This window comes from Octopus bimaculoides, chromosome 3, assembly GCF_046866305.1.
Source record: "Octopus bimaculoides isolate indiv1 chromosome 3, ASM4686630v1, whole genome shotgun sequence".
NCBI classification, from domain to species: domain Eukaryota; kingdom Metazoa; phylum Mollusca; class Cephalopoda; order Octopoda; family Octopodidae; genus Octopus; species Octopus bimaculoides.
In genome coordinates this window covers 105,306,304-105,330,906 of record NC_142930.1, presented here as the reverse complement: position 1 = coordinate 105,330,906, position 24,603 = coordinate 105,306,304, and the positions used below count along the sequence as shown (strand labels likewise).

At 36.5% G+C, this 24,603-nt stretch overlaps 1 protein-coding gene across 1 annotated transcript in view; it reads right to left on the bottom strand.

Moving 5' to 3' along the window:
- Positions 1-22,233, bottom strand: part of LOC106880771 (meiosis 1 arrest protein-like) — a 148,429-nt gene extending 126,196 nt beyond the window's left edge. The window contains exons 1-3 of the mRNA XM_014930867.3: positions 20,206-22,233; positions 2,346-2,466; positions 1,192-1,349 (exon numbers count right to left, since the gene is read on the bottom strand). Coding sequence (XP_014786353.1) covers positions 1,192-1,349; positions 2,346-2,445 — 258 coding nt within the window. The 5' untranslated portion in view covers positions 2,446-2,466; positions 20,206-22,233. The remainder of the gene's footprint in view (positions 1-1,191; positions 1,350-2,345; positions 2,467-20,205) is intronic.
- Between the last annotated feature and the right edge of the window lie 2,370 nt (positions 22,234-24,603).

The following is a 24,603-nucleotide window of genomic DNA, read 5'->3' as shown; positions in this document are numbered from 1 at the left end:
CTCTGTTGGGTCAACATTCGGCAGACTCTCTTTCTCCCATTCATACTCTTTATTGAGCAATCTTTCGTAGTGGCGTCTCCAAACCTCTTTCTTTGCAGCCTCGATTAGTGTAAGTGTACCATCATCCATGCGAACATATTTCTCTCCCATGACATCATGATATATATTATATATATAGAGTATATATATATATATAGTATATATATATATATATATATACATACACATATACGTACACACACACACACACACACACACACACACACATTCACATACATGTATGTTTTTTTCCCAATAACCTACTGAAGGTATCTAGCAAAAGTCATGGACACCAGCTTTGTTCTTTGAATAAAATACAAAGGAAAAGATTGATTGTCAACTCCAGCACAGACTTAATGTATTGATAAGTATCTTTTATTTTTTATAGTCGTTAGACCGTGTTGGGGCACTTTCTTGAAGAATTACAGTCAAATGAATCAACTTCAGAACTTTTTGTTAAATCCTGGTACTCATTCTATCAGCCTTTTTTTACTGAACTGCTAAATTATGGTGACATAAACACACCAACACAAGTTGTCTAGCAGTGGACAAACACACACACATATAAAGGGCTTCTTTCAATTTCTAAATCCACCAACAAAACTTAGGCCTGAGGCTACAGTAGAAAACACTTGCCCAAGCTGCCATGAAGTGAGACTGAACCTGGAATCTTATGGTCAGGAAGCAAATTCCTTACCACACAGCCACACCTGCACCTATAAGTATATGCATAGTTTTTGTCTTAATCTTATGTAACTTCTCAGAAGTTCAGTATCAAATGTTCATGTTTCTTAACGCAGAATCTCAAAACAACTTGCAGAAGCCTCAAATGTAGAAAATTACACTTGAATACTAGCCAACTGCAGAAGTTTTCAAATTTCATAGCATTATGAAAGTGGTCATATTCTGTAAGCTGAAAAGGAGTTGGCAGCAAATTTGTAGTTTGTCAAAATACATAAAAGGTACAGTCAGATTTCTGGGGGATTTTTCTTTATTACACCAGTTTATTCCTACTTATTTCACAAGTTTTACTCTAGCATCTAGATTGATGACATTCCGTGTATATTTCGATGCCATAGATCTGCTATATTGCAGAGAACTATTTTAATAATATTATACTGAATGCAAAGAAGAAAATAATTATTTACTTACTTCAAAGAATCCACTTAATGTAGCTACACTGAAAAATGGAATTTTACATGGTCCACTCATTGTACAGATCAAGGAAAAGATATTCTCAAGGCTGTTAGATATAGTATGAACTGTATCCTTTGGTATTCCTGATGCCAAATCAATTATCATAGCAGTGGCTACAGAAGGAAAATAGTTATACAGTTTGACCTTAATAGAGCAATGAAAGTTGATTAAATTAATTATAAAATGTGAAAACATAAAAATCAAATAAAATATTGTATATGCAAAATTCAAAATATAAAGTTATGGAGTTAATAGTGAAAATAATTTACAAATACAGAAAGAAATAAAATACACAATTTATAGCCAACCTTACATGGTATTGATTTCTTTTGACTAAGCTTATGTATAAGTTTTCAGTAAACTAAAAAACTTAAAACAAAAGAAAGGTTAAAAGCATTCCCTGAAAGAGCTAAACACTTTGTAGAAACAAAATTTTAAATTGTTAAACTTTTATTTAGTTACACTGACATTTTGTTTTAGACAAGTTGCCTTTCTAGGTAGTATTAGTACTAGTGAATTGATATTTTATTTATTTCACAATACCATCAGATTATCACAGATGTCTGTACATGATCAAGTATATTGTCTCTGAGATATATGAAGAACTGTATAGCCATATTCATATCTTTGTTAAAACTATTAGTAATGTAAGAGAATTGAAACAGTTATAAATGAGAAGCATGAGCAGATGACAAACTTGTCTTAAATTCTACTTAATGGTGTTCACTATAAGTATTAAAAATACATTTTGTAATCTCAAACCAGAAACAATATATTACATGGAAGTACAGTTATTTTAAACTCTGCTGTCTTTAAATTCAAATTCAAATTAACATAATATCAATGAGGTAAACAGAATTTTATCAAACAGATGTTTTGAATAAAAATAAAAAGAACATGAAAGCAATAAAAACTAAACATTGACACTTGTTTCAAAAGATATTTGCTTCATATATCAGAATCAATTAGATCATATTTTGCATATGTATTAAAAAAATTTACAACAAAATTTAATTGAAATGAATTTTTGACAAGTGCTCAAATAGTACAAAGTAAGCAAAATTATTTTTTTATCCTAAATTTCACTAGAAAGATAGAAAACTGATTACCAGGATGCTGCCGAAATACTAATGAACTAAGGGTGTTACCCTTCGAACTATTTGGTTGCTTACAGTTGCTTGACTGCATTTTAAAGTTTTCTCTTTTCATCAGGATAATTGACAAATTTCACTGTAAAGATGAAAAATGTGAATTTCTTCAATTGATTTTTTTTAAATGTAGAAAATAATTTCACAGCTTATTTCAATTAATAGCATTCTAAGGATGAAAATTACACTTCAGGCACTTTTCATGAAATAAAATTGTTACAGAAAATGATCAAGTGTTATTTAAATAGTGATTTTAATAATGAATGAATTCTTTTTAGAAATGACATCAAAAAGTACAAAATTAGCCTGTAATTATTGTTGCTAGCAAGAAAGGCATCTTATTAAATTTTCAGCAAACATTTGTACACCACTAAAACATGGATTGTATATACATCCATTTCATTTAGAGTAGCATTAAAAACATAGGTGTCATTGTGTAGACTGTTGATATGTATGGATAGTGACATGTATTTAATTTCAAATGAACAAATTAAGTAGATATCTAAGTAGTTGATGAAATAAAGATTTAGGTACTAGAAGCAAAGAAGAATCTTGAGAGAAGGTAAAAAACTCATTAATTACAATATTTAATTTGCAACAGACAGAAAAGTAAATAATTTCACAAACCAAGTGAATGTCTATACACCCAACTCAGTTATAGATATACAAAAAAGCAGCAAGGCTGCGGCTGGAATGCTTTTGGTCATAGACTTGTTCTATAAGGACTGACTGGGCAGTAAACTACAATGTATCAGTGTCTCTACTGTATGAGGGTTAGCTGAAAAGATTATGAGCTTAACAAGATACTCTCATGGAATGTAACCAAATGAGGTTTATTTTTCAACATAGTCCCCCTTGCACTTCACACACTTCTTTTATCAGTGTTGCATAGTTTGGATCCTATTGGTGAAGAATATTTCATCTCATTAAAATATGATGTCATCATCACTGTGATACTGGTTCTCAGCCAAAAATTTCTTCATGTTGGGGAACAGATGATAGTCAGATGGGGGCCAAATCAGGAGAACAAGAAAGGTGATCAACCATTTCAAAGACACAGTCATGTACCGCAGCCACTGAAATCAAGGATTTGTGTACTGAAGCACTGTCCTGATGAAACAAGAAACCTTTCATCAGTTTTCCTGAGCATTTGATCGTGACAGTTTTCATAACTGCCTCAGAAAGTCAGCATCGTACTCTCTTTTAATGGTGTAGATCCTTTGAAGATAGTCAATAAACATAATGCTTTTCGCATTCCAAAAAACTTTGGAACAGATGAGGACAGGTGTTTCTTTGTCTCTGGTTCAAAGTGATGAAACCAACACTCATCCTGGCTTAAGAAATGTTAAAAAAATCCCAGCTCAATCTGCCTCAAACAAAGTCAAATTTTAAAAATACATATTACTTCCAGTAACACATGTGCAATAAATATACAATAACTGGCCAAAGAGAAGTGTTCATGACCAGACTACAGTTTTTGTGCATTGTGTAGATTCTGATGATATAAGAATTTGTTGTGAAGCTATTTTTACAAGGGTAGTGAGAGGAGTTTCAGAAAATTTATATGAATCACCTTCGTTTTCTAATAACCATCAGTAAAATGAGTATTTTTTTCATGAAATTTTCTACAAATAGCTTTCAGAGTGTGTAAATTATGATTATATCAGAATTTAAATTGAAAAAGAATTAGTGAAACAGTACACATACATACTGATACACATCACATGTATCTGCAAAATGAAACTTGAAATTTTGAAAAAATTTGTAATGAGTTAGTATGTACGTGTGCATGCTCACTATTTTTTTTTCACATGAAATTCTTATATATTCATACTTTACACACTCTGAACAAATTCCAATATAATTACAAGCTACACCAACTAAAGCGTAGTTGTAGAAATTTTCATTTCAAAATACCCATTTTTCCTTAAGTTATGAGGAAACAAAGCCAACATGTGAATTTTCTGAAAATCCTCACCCTACTCTCACGAAAAATAGATTTTCACATTGCAAAGACCTTTACAATCATGAACTTAAACATAGCATCAACATCCTGAATAATTACAAGAGCAACAACAGAGAACTTGGGGATACTCCAATTCTACCAGGAGGAAGTTGAAGAGGCAAAACATAAGCTCAAAGACAGTAAATCCCCAGGAGTAGATCAAAACTCCTAAAACATGGAGAGCCAAAGCTTGTCAAGGCACTAACAGTTACCTGTCAGTATGAGGAGATGAAATAGTGGCTAAAGGAGTGGATCCATTTAATAATGATACCCATTCCCAAGAAAGACAATGTTCTAACAGAATTATAGAACAATCAGCTTAATTAGCCATCACAGCATGGTTTAGCTGAACAGACTTAAGGGGAAAGCATAAGAAATCCTAGTAGAAATACAGGCCAGATTTAAGCCCAAAAAGAGTATTGTGGAGCAGATATTTAAAATCAGACTGCTCAGTGAGAAACATTTGCAGCTTCAGTCTGTCCTCTATCACAACTTCATCAATTTCAAAAAGGCCTTTGGTCGTGTTTGGCATAATGGGTTGCAGCAAGTAACAAAGAAGTACATTGACACCAAACTCATCAAAATAATCCAAGCACTGTATGAAAACTTAAACAGTGCATTTCTGAACAACATCAAAGAATTCTTCAGGACCACAGAGTGTGTTCAACAGGGATGTCAGCTCACTCCACTGATTTTCAATATCTTCCTGGAGAACATCATGCAGGAGACACTCCAAAATTCCCACCGCTCTGTTTCCACTAGAATATGCCACATTTCCAACCCAAACTTTACCGATGATATTGACTTGTTAGGAAGCAGTGAAGTAGAACGAAAGGAGCTCATCACCAGACTGGAAAACTATCAGGAACACAGAGGATAGAGATCAGCCCCAAAAAGAGCAAGATCTTGTTTAATTGTAACAGCCAGAACACAGCAACAAGTATCATGCTGAATTGCAAGAGACTTGATGAAGTGGACACCTTCAGGTACTTAGGATCCACTTTGACAGGATGGCAGATCCCAAAAAGAGATAACAACAAAAAGATATATATAATCATCATATGCATGCTGAACAGCAAGATTCAATACGAAATTTATTCTTAATACATTCTAGCAGATGCAAACAAAAAAAGCTAATTACTGTTGTGTTCGTCACAGAAGAACAGTTTCTCCTTTACAATGGCTGTGTTCATAACACATTTAATTCACTACTACAAGGGATTCTGGGACACCAGCGTTTCAAAATGTTGTGCTGTCAATCAAAAGGAACTGGACCAATGAATCTGACAAAAGCTGATGGTTTTGTTTCTAATTTCAATAAAAGAAATTTTTGCTGATCTGTGATCAGCTGCCAACTGATAATAGATCTTCATATGCATTGAACAGCAAAATACAAAATGAAGATTTGCATATTCATTCTTACTATGTGAATATGCTAATCATTGTGGTGTTCATCACAGGTGAATAGCTTCTGCTTCACAAGTGTATTAATAACACACATTTCTTGTCTTCACATATCCTCTGCATTCAAGTCCTATAACTCACTGAACTTTTTCAGCCAGTTCTTACTCTAGCTACTATGTTTCCAGATCACCCACTACAACAATTAATTAAGTCCCTCTGGTAACAGAAGCTATCAACTATTTTTAGCAAGCCACCTTGGTATTGGAGGGAGTTTGCTTTACATGTGCACTGGATACTTTCTGTGCTTGAGCAGCTACCACATACAAAATTTATATTTCTAGTTAGTCTGCAAGTGATCTTATTGCAACTTTTGTATGGCTATAGTTTACTCCTTGTTCACCACAAAGAATACTTACCTACCTACTATTCTTATACATACATATATTCACACACACACACACACACACACACACACACACACACAAACACACACACACACACACACACACACAAAGTTAAGGAATGGAGTAGATAACATCTGGGCTACATATGTTTCATAGCGAGCAAAACCTCATTATCATCATTTAACACCCGCCTTCCATGCTAGCATAGGTGGGTTAAATATCCAAGTGAGGTGTATAGTGCAGACTACTCTTCAGGCCAAGGGTATCTTGATTAAATGAAAGTTTACATTGTCGCAAGGAAGTACATTAACACATGGAAGATTCAATCAGAATGTGTAGTAAGAGAGGAGAATATAAATGTAGAGAGAAATAAGGATTAAAAGAAGGAAAAAAGAAAAAATATAAGGCAGTGAGAGGAATGAGGAATTTAAACAAGATCATTTGAGTGGTAGTATTCAATGGGGCTGGTTTGGCCGAATCACAAAAATTAGCAAGGGGAGTGATATTTGAAAAAAAGATAATGTGGAGGGAAAAGGGTGGCAAAATATTTTTGATTGAGGGGGAGAAAAAGTGCGCATGAAGAAAGCAAGAGAGAATGAGGAAATTAAGCATGGTCATTTGATCAGTAGTATTCAATAGGGTTGCTTTGGCCAAATCACAGAAATTAGGAAGGGGAGTGGTATTAGAAAAAAATGATGTCGAAGGAAGAGGGTAGAGAAATATTTTTGGTTTAAGGGGGAGAAAATATATATATATATATATATATATATATGAATATATACAAGAAAGCAAGAGAGAATGGGGAAGAATCATGGCAGCTACTACTAGTTTTCAATTGAGGAATGTATATTGTTCGCAGTGAATGTTTACAGTATGGAGTAGTAGAGGTGTATGTTGGCATATGTACTTGTAAGTTTATGAAGGGAGTGGGGGTAGAAGGTGGGAGGCAGGTGAAATAAGTGGAAAAATTTTTTTAATGCTAAGGAAAAATACAGAGAGAAGCATTTAAATGATAATAAGGAATTAAAAGGAAAATATATTGTTGGTTTAGAATAAAGTGGTAGTGAGGGTAGATAAGAGGAAAAATTTATGAAGGTTAGGGGGAAAGGCGGGGCAAGGTTGTTGTTATTTGTATATTGAGAATGGATTTAGTGATCGATGTTTGCAGGTAAAAATTATACTGCTGCATTCATTAGCGAATCCATGGATTGCAAAATAGTTAAGACCTCAGCTATGCAGAGATGACACTTGTTATTATAGGTGCTGTATAGGCTGGTGTGGGTGACTATGGACCATTTGAGAGCGTAAGGAGTTGAATCAATCTTTAGTTTATTGGTAAAGTGAGATAACAATGTCCTGTTGAACTTCGTTTGGGACTTGAAACTGGAGTAGTGGTTGCTCACTCTAGCTTTGAAGGTGGTGCTACACGAGCCAATATATATGTAATTATAGTTGGCTGTTGATATTGTACACTTATAAACAATATTTTTTGTGAGACAGCGGTTATCTAAAGGACAGGAGGTTAGGCGTCTGAAGCTACATAGTTTTGTAGGGGGTACCCCAGGTGAACTTGCAAGGGGATTGCCATTTAGGCTCGTTATTATAGCTGGCGTTAAGATTAGAATTTGTTAAGATGTTCAGGTAGGTGTCATGGGGATGTATAATATGATAATTATTATGCCTGGTGGTATCTTCTGAGTCATTCTCTATTTTTGCAAGAGGTATAATTGGGTGTTGTGGTAAATCAAGGATCAAGTATTAGTAGTGGAATTATAGTTGGAGTTATGAAAGTTAGTGTTGTTGAGGGATCAGTTAGTGTTTTGGGTTTATATGTATGGTGCTGGGAGCTGAGTTAATTTTTTAGGGTGGAGATTAGCTGGCTGTGGATTTCTGAGTTTCTTGTTGTTAAGATGTCAGATAACTCCAGCAATGTTGGTGGTGAACAACTTGTATAAGATTCTGAGAATTATGATTTTCTTGCAGTTCGTGCTGAAGAGGGACAGATATTTTTGGTAAGAAAATATTAATTCCGAAACCGCTCCACGGAAAACAATGTTTTATTTATGTAATTTTCACTGTCTTGCCCGCATACGGTTTGGTATTTCGCTGAATTTCTTTTGAGAACTATTAGGTCTTAGTAGACACAACATGTGATCTTCTTCTAGCACATTAAATGTCCACTTAGTGGTCATCGATATATATAAACATATACACACACACACACATGAGGTTTTTTTGAGCGAGATCGTTGCCGGTGCCCCTGGACTGGCTCATGTGTGGGTGACACATGAAATCTTTCGAGCGGGATCGTTGCCAGTGCCCCTGGACTGGCTCATGTGCGGGCGACACTTGATATCTTTCGAGCGAGATCGTTGCCAGTGCTCCTGGACTGGCTGCGGGTGACACATGAAATGTTTCAAGCGGGATCGTTTGCCAGTGCCCCCGGACTGGCTCATGTGCAGGCGACACATGAAATGTTTCGAGCGGGATCGTTGCCAGTGCCCCTGGACTGGCTCATGTGCGGGCGACACATGATATCTTTCGTGTGAGATCGTTGTCAGTGCCCCTGGACTGGCTCTTGTGCGGGTGACACATGAGGTTTTTCGAGCGAGATCGTTGCTGGTGCCCCTGGACTGGCTCATGTGCGGGTGACACATGAAATCTTTCGAGCGGGATCGTTGCCAGTGCCCCTGGACTGGCCCTTGTGCGGGTGACACATGAAATGTTTCGAGCGGGATCGTTGCCAGTGCCCCTGGACTGGGTCATGTGCGGGCAACACATGAAATCTTTTGAGCGGGATCAATGCCGGTGCCCCTGGACTGGCTCATGTGCGGGCGACACATGAAATCTTTCGAGCGAGATCGTTGCCGGTGCCCCCCGCACTGGTTCATGTGCGGGCGATACATGAAATCTTTCGAGCGGGATCGTTGCCAGTGCCCCTGGACTGGCTCATGTGCGGGCGACACATGAAATCTTTCGAGCGAGATCGTTGCCGGTGCCCCTGGGCTGGCTCTTGTGCAGGTGACACATGAGGTTTTTTCGTGCGAGATCGTTGCCGGTGCCCCTGGACTGGCTCATGTGCAGGTGACACATGAAATTTTTCGAGCGGGGTCCTTGCCAGTGCCCCTGGACTGGCTCATGTGTGGGCGACGCCCCTGGGCCGGATCTTGTGCGGGTGACACATGAGGTTTTTCGAGCGAGATCGTTGCCGGTGCCCCTGGACTGGCTCATGTGTGGGTGACACATGAAATTTTTCGAGCGGGGTCCTTGCCAGTGCTCCGGGACTGGCTCATGTGTGGGCGACACATGAATCTTTCGAGCGGGATTGTTGCCAGTGCCCCTGGACTGGCACATGTGCGGGCGACACATGAAATCTTTCGAGCGGGATCGTGCCAGAGCCCCTGGACTGGCTCATGTGCGGGCGACACATGATATCTTTCAAGCGAGATCGTTGCCAGTGCCCCTGGACTGACTCTTGTGCGGGTGACACATGAAAAGTTTTGAGCGGGTTTGTTGCCAGTGCCCCTGGATTGGCTCATGTGTGGGCGACGCCCCTGGGCCGGATCTTGTGCGGGTGACACATGAGGTTTTTCGAGCGAGATCGTTGCCGGTGCCCCTGGACTGGCTCATGTGCAGACGACACATGAAATCTTTTGAGCGAGATCGTTGCCATTGCCCCTGGACTGGCTCTTGTGCGGGTGACACATGAAATGTTTTGAGCGGGATCGTTGCCAGTGCCCCTGGACTGGCTCATGTGCGGGTGACACATGAAATGTTTTGAGCGGGATCGTTGCCAGTGCCCCTGGACTGGCTCATGTGCGGGTGACACATGAAATCTTTCATGCGAGATCGTTGCCGGTGCCCCTGGGCCGGCTCTTGTGCGGGTGACACATGAGGTTTTTTGAGCGAGATCGATGCCGGTGCCTCTTGACTGGCTCATGTGCGGGCGACACATGAAATCTTTCGAGCAAGATCGTTGCCAGTGCCCCTGGACTGGCTCTTGTGCGGGTGACACATGAAATGTTTTGAGCGGGACGGGATCGTTGCCAGTGCCCCTGGACTGGCTCATGTGCGGGCGACACATGAAGTCTTTCGAGCGGGATCATTGCCAGTGCCTCTGGATTGGCTCATGTGCGGGTGACACATGAAATCATCCGAGCGGGATCGTTGCCGGTGCTCCTGCGCTGGCTCTTGTGCGGGTGACACATGAGGTTTTTTGAGCTAGATCGTTGCCAGTGCCCCTGGACTGGCTCTTGTGCTGGTGACACATGAAATTTCTTCAAGCAAGATCGTTGCCGGTGCCCCTGAACTGGCTCTTGTGTGGGGTTGTTGTAGGATTTTCGAGCGGGATCGCTGCTGGTGCCCCTGGACTGGCTCTTGTGCAGGTGACACATGAGGTTTCTCGAGCGAGATGAGCATGGCCGTTGCCAGTACCGCCTGACTGGCCTTCGTGCGGGTGACACATAAAAGCACCCACTACACTCTCTGAGTGGTTGGCGTTAGGAAGGGCATCCAGCTGTAGAAACACTGCCAAATCAGATTGGAGCCTGGTGTAGCCATCTGGTTTCACCAGTCCTCAGTCAAATCGTCCAACTCATGCTAGCATGGAAAGCGGACGTTAAACGACGACGACGACATTAATCCCCTGAGATCTCAGATATTTCTTCTGAATCTCTCTAATTCTTTCAATGTGCTAGCTTCCTGGTAATAAATCAATATTAATTAATATCTGATTTTTTTACCCTATGTTTTAATTTAATTATATATGTATATATATATATATATATATATATATATATATATATATATATATATATATATATAAAGCATGGCCATTTCCCTGTTGATACCAGGGTCCAGTCTTCTTTCACATTCACTAATATTTTAGTCTTACTTCAATTTACTTTGAGGTGCTTTATTTCCATGAATTTCTTTTTCAATTTTATTACAGTTTCATCTATAAGAATTATTATAAGCAGAAAAGGATGAGGACTAAGCCTTGTTTCATCCCAACCCACACACCAAATTTATTATCACTGTACTCATTACAAACTCCCAATTTGTTGACTGCATTCATGTATATAGCTTGTACAACTCTCACAAATCACTCATCAACTCCAAATTTCCTCAGTCACCACCAGATCACAGAGCAGAGAACACTACCCAAAGCCTTTTCTAGGTCAACAAAAGCCAAGTATTATTTCTGGCTATATGCTCCTCCTGCAACAGTCTTACTAGTTAGACAACATCAGTAGTACTTCTTGGCACTAAACCAAACTGCATCACGTCTATGTTAATTCATCTCCTAATCAATTGCATAGGAACACTTTCTGTAACCTCCATAACCTGGTCTAACAGTGTAATATTTCTGTAGATTTCTCTCTTTCTAATGCATTGCTTTTGTCTTTATAGCTGTTAAATAATTATACTGCAATGCCAGTCATTAGGTATGATACCCTCCTGTAATATCTGATTCACTATGTTGGTTTGTAACCCATATCATACGTTGTCAGATATTTTAAGTATTTCATCAGGCATTCCTGGTGGACCAAGTGCCTTCATATCTTTAATAACTCATACCGCTTATCAGCATTCCTCAAAAAACAAATGGTGAAGCAATAAAATCTCTACTAGACATTTAGTAACACATTTTCTATTTAAAACTCTACAAAATTACATAGCAATTAGGTAAAATATAGAGCTGGGATGTGATAGAAAATAAGATGGATCTTCATCTTATCTCATCTTTGATTAAATAATTTTAGATTAATTTTGGTCAAAACACAACTATAATTCAAGCAACTGAAAATATAAAACAAAATTTTATCACATAAATTTATATATAAATCTATATTTAACAGATCAAATTGTTCTTGGTTAGGAAACATAACAAAAATATCTAAAAGAAGATGATATAAATCTTAATGATAAATTTCATCTTCAGAATTTAACTTCTACAATATATTCATACAGAAACATACAGACATAGACAAAGTGACCCCCACCTTACATACACACACAACTTATTGGAATTTGCAATATATTATATTGATATCGTATTACAGTACTTAAGTCACCATAACAAATTCACTTCTTCCTCAAATTCCTAAACAAAAGATCTGCCAAGATAAAAAGCCACTTCAAAACTAATGTCCTAATCCCATTCTACTCAAGTATGCTCTCAAAAAATATCTTCAGTATGAATTGTTCTAAATAAAATGAATTGTTCACAACACTTTAAACTAAAACACTTTAAACTAATTCATACTATCCACCTACTATGGCTTACACTAACTATACAAGTTATCAAAACCAATATACTGTAATTAAAGTTTTAAATTTGTAAGATGAAATCTTTCCAGTAGAGTATGTTATAGTATATTCAATTTTCTCTTAATTATTTTTCTTCTCTCAAAAACAAAAACTAAAAAAGACTAGACTATGTTTGTTAATCACCACAAAAATGTAGTAAAAGTCAATTAGATATATTTGAAACTATCTAATTACTTGGTAGCTGCTGATAAGGAAAGATAACACAGTTTTGTAAGTAAATAGTTACAAATATACAATTTACCCATAAAATATTTGCTGCTTTTTTTAATATCTTACATACTGGAAAGTTAGTGCTCTAATAAAATACATTTTAAAATTTCAAGTCTAAAACTAATTATTCTGATGAATACACAAATCTGTTAGATGTGAAAAGAGAGAGACAAGTTCCCATTATCAGAATCTGTGACTCAGTTCTGATTCCTGTTTGAAATGAAGTCAACTTAAGCTATCTCATTTACTTGCACTAAAATGTTATGTTCTTGCATCCAATTAAACAGAAAATTTCATTTAGTACTTTTTAATATATACTGCACAAACTGTAAACTGCATGTTTGGAAGAAAGGATAGAATAAATATAAGACATTATAAGGTACATGAATAAAATTATCAGGAAAATTACTGTTACTCGGGAAGGAGAGTAGTTGACTGAACCAATCATACTTTATTGATACTTAAAGACAAATTTAGAGGGTCTGTACTCAGGGCACCCAACTTTCTCAAACTGATTTCTAGAATAAAATATGCAACAATATTAGAAAAATTAGAAATGCAAACAATGTCATCTTCTGTATTTACTAGGAAAAAATATTTGATACAATAACGCATTAAATATGATGACACCTACTCATGTACTGTTGTTGTTGAGCCCCAGATCAGCCCTGATTGAGCAGACCTATGATATGCTTAATTAGGGATGAGCTGGTTCTCATGTGAAGGGATAATCCTAGATGGAATGATTGAGCCTAACTGATCAAGGTTGATCTGTCAGGCTAAATTATTCCAGCCATGGCTATCTCTTCTTTTCCCCATGTAGTATACCCAGGACCACATTATGCAATGTGTTCATTAAGATGGCAGGATATGATTTGAAGGCAATCAGGCTGCTGTTTATAGCAAAGTAAGTTATCTTATAGAAGTACCCTCTTATGCAGGTAATGTCTTAGAAATAATTCCTAAATAATTTATGTTTTTTCTGTTATTAAATATACATTTTGTATATTTACATAGCAATTCATTCATTACTACTGTGACAATTAATTGTGAAACTACACTTCATTATGTCTGGAATTATCTACAATACTTGCCAATAAAATGAAATATATATAATATTAATCATGAGATATCAATAATTTTTCCTTACTGTATATTTTATTATACCTTAGCTATGCTGATATCTGCTTACCTATTATATCAATACTATTATACTAAGTCTAAGAAGAATTGACTATGTAGTTGCTTGACCTGCTAGAAATTAGAGGAGGGGGATAGTCAATTACATCAACACCAGTACTCAACTGGTCCTTTTTCCATCGATCCTGAAAGGGAGAAAGGCAAAGTCAACCACATGGAATCTGAAGGACATGCCTCTAAGCATTTCGCCCAGCATGCTAACAATTCTGCCAGCTTGCCTGCTAGAAATAATAGCAAAGGTTACCTTGCTAGAAGGAGGTGGTATACAATAGATACTGCTAACTATAAGGTTCAATGATCTGCCATGCATTTCTAACACCTCTAAATTTAAATCCAACTGGAATGTGTTTGAGGCTGTTTACACAGCTAGCAAGAATGGACTTAGGTCTGTAGTCAACTTTGTGTAAGAATATACCCAAATTCATTAGTATTTCTGGTGAGAATGGGCTGGTGTATGTAGATGAATCTGTGTCTGATATGAGTATGCTTAAACCCAGTAGTATATCTTTGGATTTGAATCTTTGCCTGTGTCCTGTCTGGATGGTACATCATGTGTTGATACCTCCACAGTTAGATGAACGAAAAGGAAGAGGACCAAAAAAAAAAAAGAAAAAAAGAGAAAAAGAAAGAGAGATTGATTGCCTTTTCATTTGTTTTCAAGATTTATCCGAGGTCAAATTATTCATGTATTACAAGTATGGAAGTAAATGGTGAAGCCGTTTTCACGTGATAAGCGATTACACACACATCTCTGTTTTATATATAGTATAGATATATATATATATATATATATAGTTGAAATTTACAGAAAAACAAAAGACGAAGACAGGTGTATAAACAACAAACAAGTGCTTTAGTTTAACGCTCGGGAAGGTGAGAAAGTCTTTTACGTTTCGAGCCTACACTCTTCAACAGAAAGGAACATGAGGAAATAAACAGAGAGAGAATAAAAAAACTTTTGGAGCTAGCAGTCAATCATGGCAGCTCTATATATATATGTATATATATATATATATATATATATACCAGCAAGCCAAGTGAGACCAAAATCCAAGCCTCTGCCAGGGATGTAGCCAGCCCACTTATGCGTACCTTTCCTTCATTGGATACTAAACTCTGCTTGCAAAGACCTGTTGAGGCAAGTGAAATTGAAATCGAACTAAATTCGACAATTGGCACCCATGCAAACATCTCTTTGATTGGACACTAAACTCGGCTTGCAAAGACCTGTTGGGGCAAGCAAAAGCGAAATCGTGATGGCATCTGTAGCAGTGGAGCGCTAAGAGCACCGTTCGAGCGTGATCGTTGCCAGAGCAGCTGTCTGGCTTCCCTGCCAGTGGCATGTAAATAGCACCATTTGAGCATGATCGTTACCAGCGTCACCTTCCTGGCACTTGTGCAGTGGCACATGAAAAGATATTTGAGCGAGATCATTGCCAGTGCCGCTGGACTGGCTCCTGTGTAGGTGGCACGTAAAATACACCATTTTGAGCGTGGCCGTTGCCAGTACCGCCTGACTGGCTTTTGTGTCAGTAGCACATAAAAGCACCCACTACACTCTCAGAGTGGTTAGCGTTAGGAAGGGCATCAGCTGTAGAAACTCTGCCAAATCAGATTGGAGCCTGGTGTAGCCATCTGGTTCACCAGTCCTTAGTCAAATCGTCCAACCCATGCTAGCATGGAAAGCGGACGTTAAACGATGATGATGATGATATATATATATATATATATTGGAATGTGTGTGTAAATTTTTTACCTATCTTATGTAAAGAGAGCAGGAAATAAATGCAATTAAACTGAATTCTGAATTTATTTGGAAATATGGAATTTTTTAATTTCTACCTTAAGATTTTACATATTCATAAAATCTTTGTTTGGAACAAGTACTGTATATAAGATATTTCAGATGTTCAAGAGATACCAAAGTTCTACATTTAACATCAATATTTAACTAATTTTAGCCCTAATTTCATGAAGAGACAATGTTAATTTTAGTAAGATGTAGCCATAAACTTTATAGAGCGAAAGAAAGAGCTAGTTTAATCTTTATATGTAAATGTGTCTTTCATACCCCACCTGTCCTTGGCTATCCAACTCCACCGCCTCTTTTAATGACGTACTTTATTTGCTTCTTTAACAAACTGCCATGTGCATATGTAGGGATTCAACATGGGTGTATGTACATATGATTCTTTTTTTACCTCTACTCTTTCTTTCTCCTCTCCTACCTCCTAGACAAATGATACTTAACAGCTCTTGATGCCTAGATGAACCCCCTTTCCTCTTCACACAACTGCTTGGTCCCAATGGTTTAGAGATTGAAGGTAATAGTAAAACATTGAGTGAGAATATTCAGATATTTAGACATACGCAAGAACCTAATGTCAGGTGGCAAATGCTAGCATAAACCTTCTTCACAGGTGTAGAAAACAGTTCTCCAGCTGTCCCCTCACACTTCCTATCAAATTTACAATCTTAGAACAGCAATCAATGTAGGCACACTGGAAGTTAGGTTTAGAGAGATTGCTGAAATGCTTGAAGAGAGGTATATAGATATGTGCATGCACAAAAGGTAAGATGGAGGCGACCTGCTGCCAGATTTCTCATGGCTATGAAACATAGTAAAAAATTTTCTAGCAGTACTGATAGCGTGAGTGGAGTAGGTAAACTATTGGTAGAGAAATAGATAGATAAAGTGGTTGAGTTAATCTGAATGTGTGATACCATTATAAAACACAAACCACTCTTGATTAATATAACTGATATTTATCTATGCATATGTTCCACAATCTGGACTTTCATATGAACGGAAGGACTGATTCTACAAAGCCTTCATGCAGACAAACTTAATGGTGAATGGCATTGACTTTTCCTCATAGCTGGAGTTTTAACAGTTATGTTGAACAGCACTCTGACAGATTCCATGGTGTGCATAAAGGCTTTGGATTTGATTCAAAAAATGAGAAGGGAACAAGGCTGCTAAAGTTCTGTAATGCTAATGGACATGATAATCTTCAGACAAGAAAATCAATAGCTAAGTGACAGACTTGGAAAGTCTGTAAAAAGTGGGGGCAGCCGAGAATTTTACCATGTAGCTTGAAGGAAAGTTAGGTGACAGGTTTACTTAGTAAGGAGAAAAGCAGAACAGGAGATTTGCCAATGTTCTATGACGTGAGAGTCAGAGGCATGAATTGTTCCACTCTGCAAGACAGGGTTCTAAAGAAAATTGTCATATTGTAAATGAGAAGTGTGCACAGTTGGATAATGGTAGTGCTACATCAGAAAAAGAGGCTCTTCTCAAGATGGAGTTAATAGAAGGACCAACCACTCTAGTATGATACATAAAGCAATTAAAGATATAAAAGCAGAGAAAGTTCCTGTTTCATCAGAAATTACTGCTGAGATGCTTAAAACATCTGGCAGAGTAGGATATGGAAAGGTCACTCATATAGTCAATTGTGTTGTACTGGAAGGTCTCATACACAATGACTGGTAAAACAACATGTAAAGGTTGAATCAAACGTTGAAGTGATATACAATAAGCAAATTCAGTGTAGTATAGCAGCAGGTGAAACAATTAGAGGAAAATGTAGTTGGACAATTACGGTAAACGATTAGTTTTGAAAGCTTGACTAGCTATCCAAATAAGACTTAAAGAAAGATAATGTTTCTAAAATATAATAATTTAAGGAATTCCCAATTATACATTCTTGAAACACGGACCACAATTTCACATTTCTACAAAGGTTTGAACTCAGGAGAGAAGTGAGGTTGAAGAGATGAATTAGAATACCATTTAGGATTCAGTCTGATATTTTGAAACTGTAATCATCGATTTATAAGAAAGCAAATATTACACTAGTTAGTAATGATAACAATACTGATAATGTTGCAAAATGTAACTTTATTCATATGGTATTATAATGTCATTCTATTAGAGAAAACCTAATAAATTCTAATAAAATGTGGACATTAAGTCATTATAGCAATCTAATTAGACATAAGAAATTATACTTGTGTATTCAATAACATTTGGTTAAACTTATGAAATACTGCACACTATTAACAGAAATTGAAGTCATCTACTATATTTGAATTAACAAAGATTTACTAGCTATTATCAATTAAAGAGAAGCAAACACAGAAGAAGAGTCAAGTTGCAAGTTCTTTGTTTTACAGTATCCAATTTGTCATCTCTATACTGAGTTCAAAATTTGATAGAGTTGGGGAGTTTGTCTTTCATTTTCTCATTCTTTTAAGAAATTATAGAGTACCAGTGATATCTTGATTTCATTTAATTGGCTCCCACCCCTTACAAAATTAGCTGGCATTGTATTTATTATCATTCACAACACTGTAAGGATTCACTGAACAAAATCGTAAATCAAATTTTAACTGTAGAGAAATAAATTAGAGCAATAACTTATGCAAATTGACTTTCTCATAAAACAATTTTTCTATGGCAATGAAAATTTACATTGCTACTGATAGAGGAAGTGTTCACCTTTGTAAGCATTCTATGATAGTTGAAAATTTTTTTATTAGTTTCTGGTACTGAGCTTTAAAACTAACAAGAGACCATTTTACAGAGTTATGGGATCTTTAAAGCTTATTTACTTTAGATATAAAACAAAGACAATAAAATATTGTCATTACTGCTTAATAGACCCATTAAGAAATTCAGTGCTTCCTCCACAATGTTGTATATTTAAAACGTTTGCATCACAACCACATGAATTTCTAACAGTAAGCTAAAAAAATATTTCCCAATCAAAGAGTGCCTACCAAAGTGGATAGATCTTTCATTAGGAATTTTAATTTAGCTTGCTGACAGCACAATAGAGGGTCAAATTTTTTAGCCATTTGTAAAATGCAGTATTGCTAAGAATAGCCCGGTAGTCTACAAATACAGCTAGTTGTAGCACTCTTTTATTAGGAATAAAGAGAAATATGGGATAACTGAATGAGGGGAGAAGAAAATAAGGCTAAAATGGAAATGTGGGAGTGAAAACAGAACATATACTGAGAGACACATAGACATTGAAGTGAGATAGAGAGAGAGAAAAAAATGTGCAAAGTAGCGAAGAACAAACAAGGCATCGTAACAGAGAATGAAAAAAATAAGAAGAAACAAGAGTTAATTCTGAGGGAGTGGAGGAAAATGCTGAGCAGACTGGAAGCTGTGTTACAAGATCAAGTAGTATGACCAGATAATATGTCACTTAACCAAACAAAGAAAGCAAACACAAACTATCAACCAATTATCCCAGGGATTTTAGACATAAAATACACAACTTTCCTGAAATAAGAAGTAAACCTCTTTTACATCACACCCTACTGTTTTAGAACGGAGGAAGGACACAGGATAATATAGCCCTAGATATGCAAAATAACAAAATGATCGAAGCTGGAATGCTGTTGATGAAGGCAATTTTGATCAGTGCATTTGTATAACAGAAGAGTTACTCTATGAACACATCCAATTTGAACACACACACACATATAAAACATGTGTGTGTAGTTGATTTCTGGGTCCTCGTATTTGATTCTATTCTTTTATTCTTTTACTTGTTTCAGTCATTTGACTGCGGCCATGCTGGAGCACCGCCTTTAGTCGAATCAAATCGACCCCAGGACTTGTTCTTTGTAAGCCTAGTACTTATTCTATCGGTCTCTTTTTGCCGAACCGCTACGGAGATCTAAACACACCAGCATCGGTTGTCAAGCGATGTTGGGAGGACAAACACAGATACACAACATATACACACATACATATATATATATATACATATATACGACGGGCTTCTTTCAGTTTCCGTCTACCAAATCCACTCACAAGGCTTTGGTCGGCCCGAGGCTATAGTAGAAGACACTTGTCCAAGGTGCCACGCAGTGGGACTGAACCCGAAACCATGTGGTTGGTAAGCAAGCTACTTACCATACAGCCACTCCTGCGCCTTACGCAGAACTTACCGGTTTTTCCTACCTGGCTTAATCTAAAATCAAAGCCGTGCCTTTAAACGTGGTTTCTTGATTCACTGACGCAGCTGGAGAGGATAGAATAACATAGAATAAACAATATTTTTGCAATGTATTAAACGAAACATTTTTCTTATTTTAAATCACGTTGTTGTTCATGAATACTCACCTTTTCAACTTCTAACGTGCTGAATGAATATAAATCATGAATGGATTGATATCCCTTGAAATAAATCTTGCGATAAGATTTCAAGGGAAAATAAGGTAGAAAAATGTCTGAACTCACAATATTTCTTCTTCTTGTCGGGACGACGGCAATCAAAAAGCAGACGATAGAGTTTCCGTTGCTATTCGGAAGCTTTTGTTTTTCTTCCGCAACTGTCCGTAAACATAGTTCATGGCTTGTCTTTTTTTTTTTTTCTTTCTTTTTCGTTCTGCTTTGGTTGTACAGGACAGCAATGATTCATCGATAGTTTATTATTACTTTGCTAAATGATCTAGTGCAGTGGTTCCTAAAGCTTTTTAGAGACGCGACCCACTATTTATGACACCAGTTTATGGCGACCCACTTAACTCTACTGGGTCAAAACGTTTATAAAAGAAACACAGTTATTTCAGATTACATTTTCATTGAGGCCTGTGAGAAGGATGAGCCTATTTCTTGCTACGCTCAATAATAGAATTAACATCAGGTTCCATGCGTGATAGGTTCAGCCGTAAAGAATTTGAGAGCTGCTAATTAATAGCTTCCTGGTGATCACTCCTATACTTTTTTGAATAATTTATAAACTTATTAGTGAAATCCATACTGTCTTATTGATTAAAATCTTTTACTATTTATATTAAATGGGATCTTTTTGGTTTGACGGGCAACACTTCTTTTCTTAACGAAACACTTTCAAACTTGGGACACTGGTAGAATGTGTCATATAAAACACCTTTTTCTCTTAGCCTTCTTAACAAAAAATAGGAATCGAAACCGCGATCCTACGACCGCGAGTCCGCTGCTCTAACCACTGGGCCATTGCGCCACCACTATAGTGGGATGTAGGGAGATTGATTCCGCCTTCTTGATCAGTTATGAATGAATAAACAAATATCTCTCGTTCGGACTTGGGTACTGAAATAATTAAGTGCCTTCGCATAATTATGTCCGGATATAAAAAAGGATCTGGAGAGCAGTTCCAGAACAATCAGTATGGTATCTGCATTAAACAAACTAAATATTTATTTTCCCTTTCACTCAGTATAACGGGATATTTTCACCTATTACTTTAACCGGAAATTTTGTTCGGCTAAAGGTTGTCACCAAACATTTCACTTTGAAAGACGCTACTGTCCGTGGTGCAACATAAAGGAGGGTAACGCAAGTGTGTGTGCTTGCTAAATTTAAGAATAACAACGAAATATTTACTGATTGGGGAACTCAGTACTGCATTAGTGCAAAATTTATTGCAAAATTCAGCCAGGCCGGTTGAATAAACTGTCAGATGAATTTAATGTAGCTGTCAACACACGCATATACATACGTACGTACATACATACATACATATGTACCCACGTACATACATACATACATACAAGAGAAATGAAAAATGGAGACAAATGCACAGGATGTTATTTAAATCATTTATATCACCGACAACTATTTCTCCGGATCTTTCCTTGAAAATTACACACACACACACAGATAGACAGATAGATAGATAGATTGATTGATTGATAGATAGAGAGAGAGAGGGGGGGAGAGAGCCGGGCGTAAGTCCGTTAATCGTTAATCAACGAAGTTAACATTTTCATTAACAATTTAACTTTTGAGTTAACTTTGAAAATCATTATCGGACTAATTAACTTCCGTTACAATTAGCTTCCTTTAACTTCCTTTAAAGTCTGTTAACCCAAAACTCGTCTACTGCAACCCCTTGGTCGACGCAGTTTTGGCAGGCATCGTCAAAAGATTTGCGACCCTCCTGGGCAATGAGGAATGCCAACTGGCTGCTGCCTTTCACCCCAGGTATCGCTTCATCTGGTTGGATAGGTATGATAGCACCAAGTTCACCAAAGTGAGGAGCAGCACGGAGAATAAAATATTGTTACATTTGAGTCTTTTAAAAAAAAAATTTTTTTTTTTACCCTTTTCTGGCTCCTAAAAGCCTTTAAAAAAAGAGCCAAAATTATGAAACCACCCTTTCCTAGGTCCTTTGAAATTTAAAACTACAAAATCAGTATTGTTTAACTCTAAGCAAAAAAAAAAAAAAAAAAAAGTTTTGGGGTTCAAAAAGGTCAAAAAAGCTGATTTTATAGTTTTGCCACTTGTTAATCCTTTAGTGTTTAAACCGGCCAGAACGCGTTGTATCTAATTCCTCTACGAAATCTTTTTAAAAAATAAACAAATCACGTTAGTAATTTCTCGTAGCTTTGAGATGTGAGGGCTTTTCTTCCCGAAAGCACAGAACTGGGAGAAAAGCAAAATTAACTGATGTGGATGTCAACAGAGAAAATATTAACTTCCATAAAGTGGGAAAATAAATGGTAAATATTTCGGTGTGAACGCAAATAACTGTTACATGGTAACAGAGCATGCTAGAAATAGCAGCGAAATCTTTTTTTTTTTATGAAAAAAGGAGCCGTTTACGCGTGATTCCGATGTCACATTCATTCAAAGCATGCAAAAATAACTGGAAAAGAAAAAAAAAAGACCTGCGAAACAAAACTCCCTTGGTGGGAAACTTCGAGGTCACCACCACCCCTCCCTACTTTCTTTTCTGGAAAAAAAATGGCCTGCGACGAATTTGGCGGTCTGATACGCTGAATGCACCCGAAAGAAATTGTGGATAAAAATTATTCCACACCGAAGTACGAAATATTTACCGAAAGAATGAAATCTTGTACCGAATATACCTGTATTTTAATTAATTCAAATTAATGTACTCCATCTTGAAAAGTGGCAAAATTTTTAGCCGCTAACATCAGGGATAATTTTAGTAACAAATCAAACTGTTAAGATGCATTAAGAATTTCAGTTTTAGTGTTTATCCATAATGTTATGACTTTTACACCTGTTAATTAAATTTACCTGTCCATAAAAGTCAAATTCACTCAACAAGATCAGCTAAAATTATATAACAATAAACCAGTAGTATATAAAGCACCCACTGACAAAATTTCCAATCTGTATGTAAAAAATTTACAAAATTACAAGCAAATATTGTGGACACCCCTCTTGAACCTGGATGATTTAAAATAACGTGAGCAAATAAGCATTACATTTGACAGATTAATATGAACACTAAAGATGTTTTTAGGTGTTGTTTTTTTTTTCTTATACATACACATAACACGGCCTCGCTCGGTTGGGACTACACGTGTGTTATATTGATATCATCATTCCATAAAACTTGTTTATGGGGAGAAAAATACTGAAAAATATCGATAGATGTGTGAGAAAGAAACGAGGAGGGAGGTTTGGGGGTATGCTAGAAACAACAGCCAGATCTCCCTTAAATCACACATTTTCTTCTGAAATAATTAACAATTTTTTTATAAACCGAAAATGTTTCTCTCATAGATTTTAAGGGCGTAGTGGGCAAAAAAAAAAAGCCAACATCTTTTCGGACTGGGGTGGTGAGGGGGTGGCGGAAGTGAAAAAGATAAAATTTTTTTTTTTTTTTTTGTGGAAAGATGCTTCCCATCATTCTGAAGACTTTGGTGAAAAGCAATGGATTAATCCCACCAAAATAACATAACCACCTTTAAAGTGAAAAAAACAAAACCGACGTATACGACAGGTATGTAAAATATATTTGTGTACTTTTTCTGTTTATTCTTAATCTTCGTGTTTTTGCAAGGTTGAAAAAAAAGTTTCGGAAAGCTAACATTTAAAAATTCTTCGGGAAGCGACACTGTGATAGTTTCTATATTTAACCGTGCGTGTATATTCCTATTTTTGCTCCTGTTCTCTTCTACTTCTCTACTAGAAACGTTTACTTTGGAATTTACTTCTATTGAGAAAAAAAAAATCGTGTGCATGTTATTTTTAACGAAAGTTTTCTTATGACGGCTTCTCTTCACTGTCTAGAAATCTACGGATGCACATACGCACATAATAGAGAAAAATGAAACAAATATGGACGACTTGCTCCGAAACACCACCGAGTGGGGAACGCTTCTCAAAAATAACCTGCAGTTGTTTCCTTCAAAATTCCTACATGCTCGAAATGTACATACATCAAGGTATATTTGTAGAAAATTTCCCGAAAAAATATTAATTTTCCTGGAAGTTAAGAAGAATTTAAGTGGACTCTGTTGGAATTTCCGAAAATTGTCCCCCACCCCCATTCCAAAACACTTTCACCGGAAATTTTTGTATATTCGGATTCTACATAGTAAATACTATATGCATAGAAAATTTCATTAAAACATATTTATTTTTCTGAAAGTTATGACCTTCCAAAGTCTGGGGGGTACAACTCTGTAGTTATGCCGAACTGGCTAAGTCACGCAGACTCGGGTGTAATGTGTTGGGGCTAAATTACCTGAATTTCCTCTTTATTAAGAAAACGCCAATTTGATCAAATAATTATCTTTTGTGCATGATGATTATAGAAAGAGAAGATAGTATAAAAAATTATCTACTGTTTATCAAAAAAAAAAAAAAAAAAAAGAAAGCTGCGTTTTTTTCTGT